Source organism: Acyrthosiphon pisum, unplaced genomic scaffold (assembly GCF_005508785.2).
Source record: "Acyrthosiphon pisum isolate AL4f unplaced genomic scaffold, pea_aphid_22Mar2018_4r6ur Scaffold_21172;HRSCAF=23224, whole genome shotgun sequence".
NCBI classification, from domain to species: Eukaryota; Metazoa; Arthropoda; class Insecta; order Hemiptera; family Aphididae; genus Acyrthosiphon; species Acyrthosiphon pisum.
Window position 1 is genome coordinate 15,929 of NW_021770610.1, and position 3,509 is coordinate 19,437.

At 26.6% G+C, this 3,509-nt stretch overlaps 1 protein-coding gene across 1 annotated transcript; it reads left to right on the plus strand.

The window, feature by feature from the left end:
• Positions 1–279: 279 nt before the first annotated feature.
• Positions 280–3,177, plus strand: LOC115034821. Its single transcript, XM_029492291.1, has 4 exons — positions 280–756; positions 855–979; positions 1,758–2,354; positions 2,415–3,177. Exons 1-4 carry the CDS (start codon positions 280–282, stop codon positions 3,175–3,177), a joined length of 1,962 nt encoding a protein of 653 aa, XP_029348151.1.
• The last annotated feature ends 332 nt before the right edge of the window (positions 3,178–3,509 follow it).

Here is a 3,509-nt window from a genome sequence, read left to right on the forward strand (position 1 = left end):
ATTGTGATATCTTTAAAAAGGAACTCCTAATCGTATATTAGCGGGAAAATGTAAAATGTGAGTGATTACTGAATACTGAATAGTGAATACTGATTAGTGATAACTGATTAAATAATTCGTTATTTCGTTATAGTGTTATACAGTGTTATAACAAGACTATTGACATTTAACGCAATAACACTTCGTAATGTATGACAATTTTAGTAAATTTTATTCAAAAAGTATAAAATATTATTTTATTTCTAATCTTTTATTCTTGTTGAACTGAATTAATTAAAAATGCCATTGGTTTCTACAAGTAAAAAACCGAAAGGTGAAATATGCTTGTATTACTCTCCTACAAATGGTAATGTCAATCAGTTTGTTTGCAACTTTTGTAAAAGTGCTACTTTTTATCGAAATGCTACTAGAATGAAACATCATTTATGTAACTGCCTAAAATGTCCTAAAGAACTTCGTCAAAAATTAAAAAAAAAAAAAATTAACACACCATGGAATGCAAGTGCTACATTATCATCATCACCAACACCAACAAATAAAAGTGATCAAAGTACTTCTGAAACTACTACTAGTACCAGTATTGATAACATTTACAATTCAGAAGAAGAAGATGGCAATTTAATTTATAGAGAAACAGGATCACATAATTTGCCAAAAACAGTTGAAGAAGAAGTAATTGTTAGTCAATCTACTCCTAAAAAAATATACCAGCCACTATTAAAAGGATTCATTGATAAAATGACCAACACTGAGCAGGTAAATTATTTATTTAGTAGTTTTTTCTTTGTTTTTCAAGTCAATAAATGTATTTTTAATTTAATTTATTGTACATACTTTTAATTTCAAATCTATAGGAGCATTTAGAAGCGTTGCTAGCAAGAGCAATCTATGCATCTGGAAGTCCTTTATCCATACTAGAAAATCCTTATTGGAAAAATTTCTTCAAAACTATCCGACCAAGTTTTATAGTTCCATCTAGGTAAGTACATATTATATTTGAAAAAAGTGATGTAATTATATTATCATAGTTTACTAAATTTGTTGCTACTTATAAGGTTTTACCTACTTTTCTGATTTGAGTTTTTGTTACCTACTGTCTACTGATTATTCAGTAATAGTAGTAATACTGAATAAATATTTGATGTTTGATTATGAATTATGATAATTGGTTTCCATTTATTCAACAAAATATTTTCTAAATTATTCAATTTAATGTTTCCTAAGGTATTTGTTTGCTGGTAAATTATTGAATATGGAATATTCTCATCTCTTTCTTGAAGTTGAAAATAAAATTCAAAATGCTTCAAATTTAGGTATTCAGGCTGATGGTTGGACTAACCTAAGGTATACATTATGTTACTTGTTAGATTTTATGTGTAGAAATAATATTTGATTTAATTTTGAAAATATTGTAAATTAAATTACAAAAAAAAATAGTTTGACAATGAAACCTTTATGAAAACAATTTTAATAAAATAAATTGATGCTTTTGAAATAATTAGATAAAAATTAAAAATAATATAAAATATTTAACTTTTGAAAAAAAAAACAAATAATATGCATTAGTTAAATCATTTTACTCAAAACATTATTAAAGTGATGTTATAGAATTCATTTCACAGAATGAAATAACCCTATACATAATTTGTAAATATGTAATCTAACCCTATATTAAAACTTGAATGATTATCATAGATATATTACTCATTTTATTAATAATTATTTGTTTTATCAATGTTTGATGTTTTTTTTTTTAGGAATGAAGGAGTGATAAATATAATTATAACAATACCAGAACCAGTTTTTATAAAATCTATTGACACAGAAGACCACAGACATACAGGTGAACACATGTGTAAAATTATGGAAGAAATTATTGAAAAATATGGAGCACTCAAGTTTTTTACTGTCACCACAGATAATGCAAAAAATATGCGAAAGGCTTGTAAACTACTTGAACAAAAATATCCACATCTTTCTTCTTATGGATGTCTTGCTCATACGCTTAACCTAATGATTGGAGACATTCGCAAATTAGTTTCTGTCAAAAAATATATTGATGATGTTTGTGAAATTATTAAAACTATTCGTGGACATACTGTTCTACTGTCAAAGTTTACTAAAATCGGAAAAGAAAACAACATTATAACAACATTAAAACTACCTGTAATTACACGATGGGGTTCAGTTGTCTTAAGTCTTAAAAGTATGTTACAATGTAAAACCATTTTACGCATTATAGCCGTAAGTGAAGATGTTGGTCAATTACCTGAACCTATGAAAAGAAAGTTAAGAGATGATATATTTTGGGTTAAAATTTTAAAACTGACTAACCTACTTGAATCGATTCTACAGTAGATAACTCGTCTAGAGAGTGATAAACCTACTATACATTTAGTCACACAAGCATTTAGTGAAATTTCTAAATCATTTAATGATAACTTACCAGAGGCACCCATTTCAAAAATAGACCAAGAAAAAATAATTGAAGTATTTGAACATAGGAGAAAGTTTGCACTAAAACCTATACACTTAGCTGCTGATATATTAAATTGTGGTTCAATTGGATCAAATATTACTGATCAGGAACAAGTGGAAGCCATGCAATTTATTTGTAAAGTTGCAGAAGATTTAAACTACAGCCAAGGTGAGATTTCTGCTATTTTAATTGATTTAGCAAAATATCGAGCTAAAGAGGGTCTGTGGCAAAATAGCTTTATATGGATTTCTGCTAAAGATATAGAACCTGCATTATGGTGGAAAGGCATTTGTGGATCATCATGTCTGTCTAGTATAGCTCACCGTATACTTTCAAATCCAGCGACTAGTGCTGCTACTGAACGCTCATTTAGCACTCAAGGTTTTATTCATAGCAAACGTAGAAATAGATTACTAAATTCCAGGATAGATAAACTCACATTTGTTAAACAAAATTTAAAATTTTGTAGTGATGTGCATGTAAAAGTTGACTCCAAAAACGTCGATAATTTAAGTGTAAATGTAGATACACTGAATCAGACCAATTATGAAACAGAAATTATTGAAGTTGAACAAACAACAAGAGCTGAACAAATAAATGAAACTAGAAGTAATGAGGAGTCTTCACTTGAAGAGGAAGATATTATAAATCTCTTGGAAGGAAATGAAGATGTTTCAACTTCAGATTCTGATTTTTGACTCTTTTTAGCGTTCAAATTTCAGTTATAAGAATTGTTAAGTTTTTTTTTAATTTTGTTTTATTAAATTTCATATACATATGTTTTGTTGTTTCGAACTTTTGAATAATATTTATTATTTAAGTATAAAATTAAATAAATTGTTATGACTAAATGAGACTAATAATAAAGAATTGAGTCTGTGTCTATTTAAAAAAGTATATATTGATTATTATTTATTTAAATGAAATTTACTGATACCATTTAAAAATTAGATCAAATTAGGGAATAAAATATTTGTCTAAATTTAAAGAATAATTTTAAATTGATTAAAGCTAATTAAAAAAAAAATTT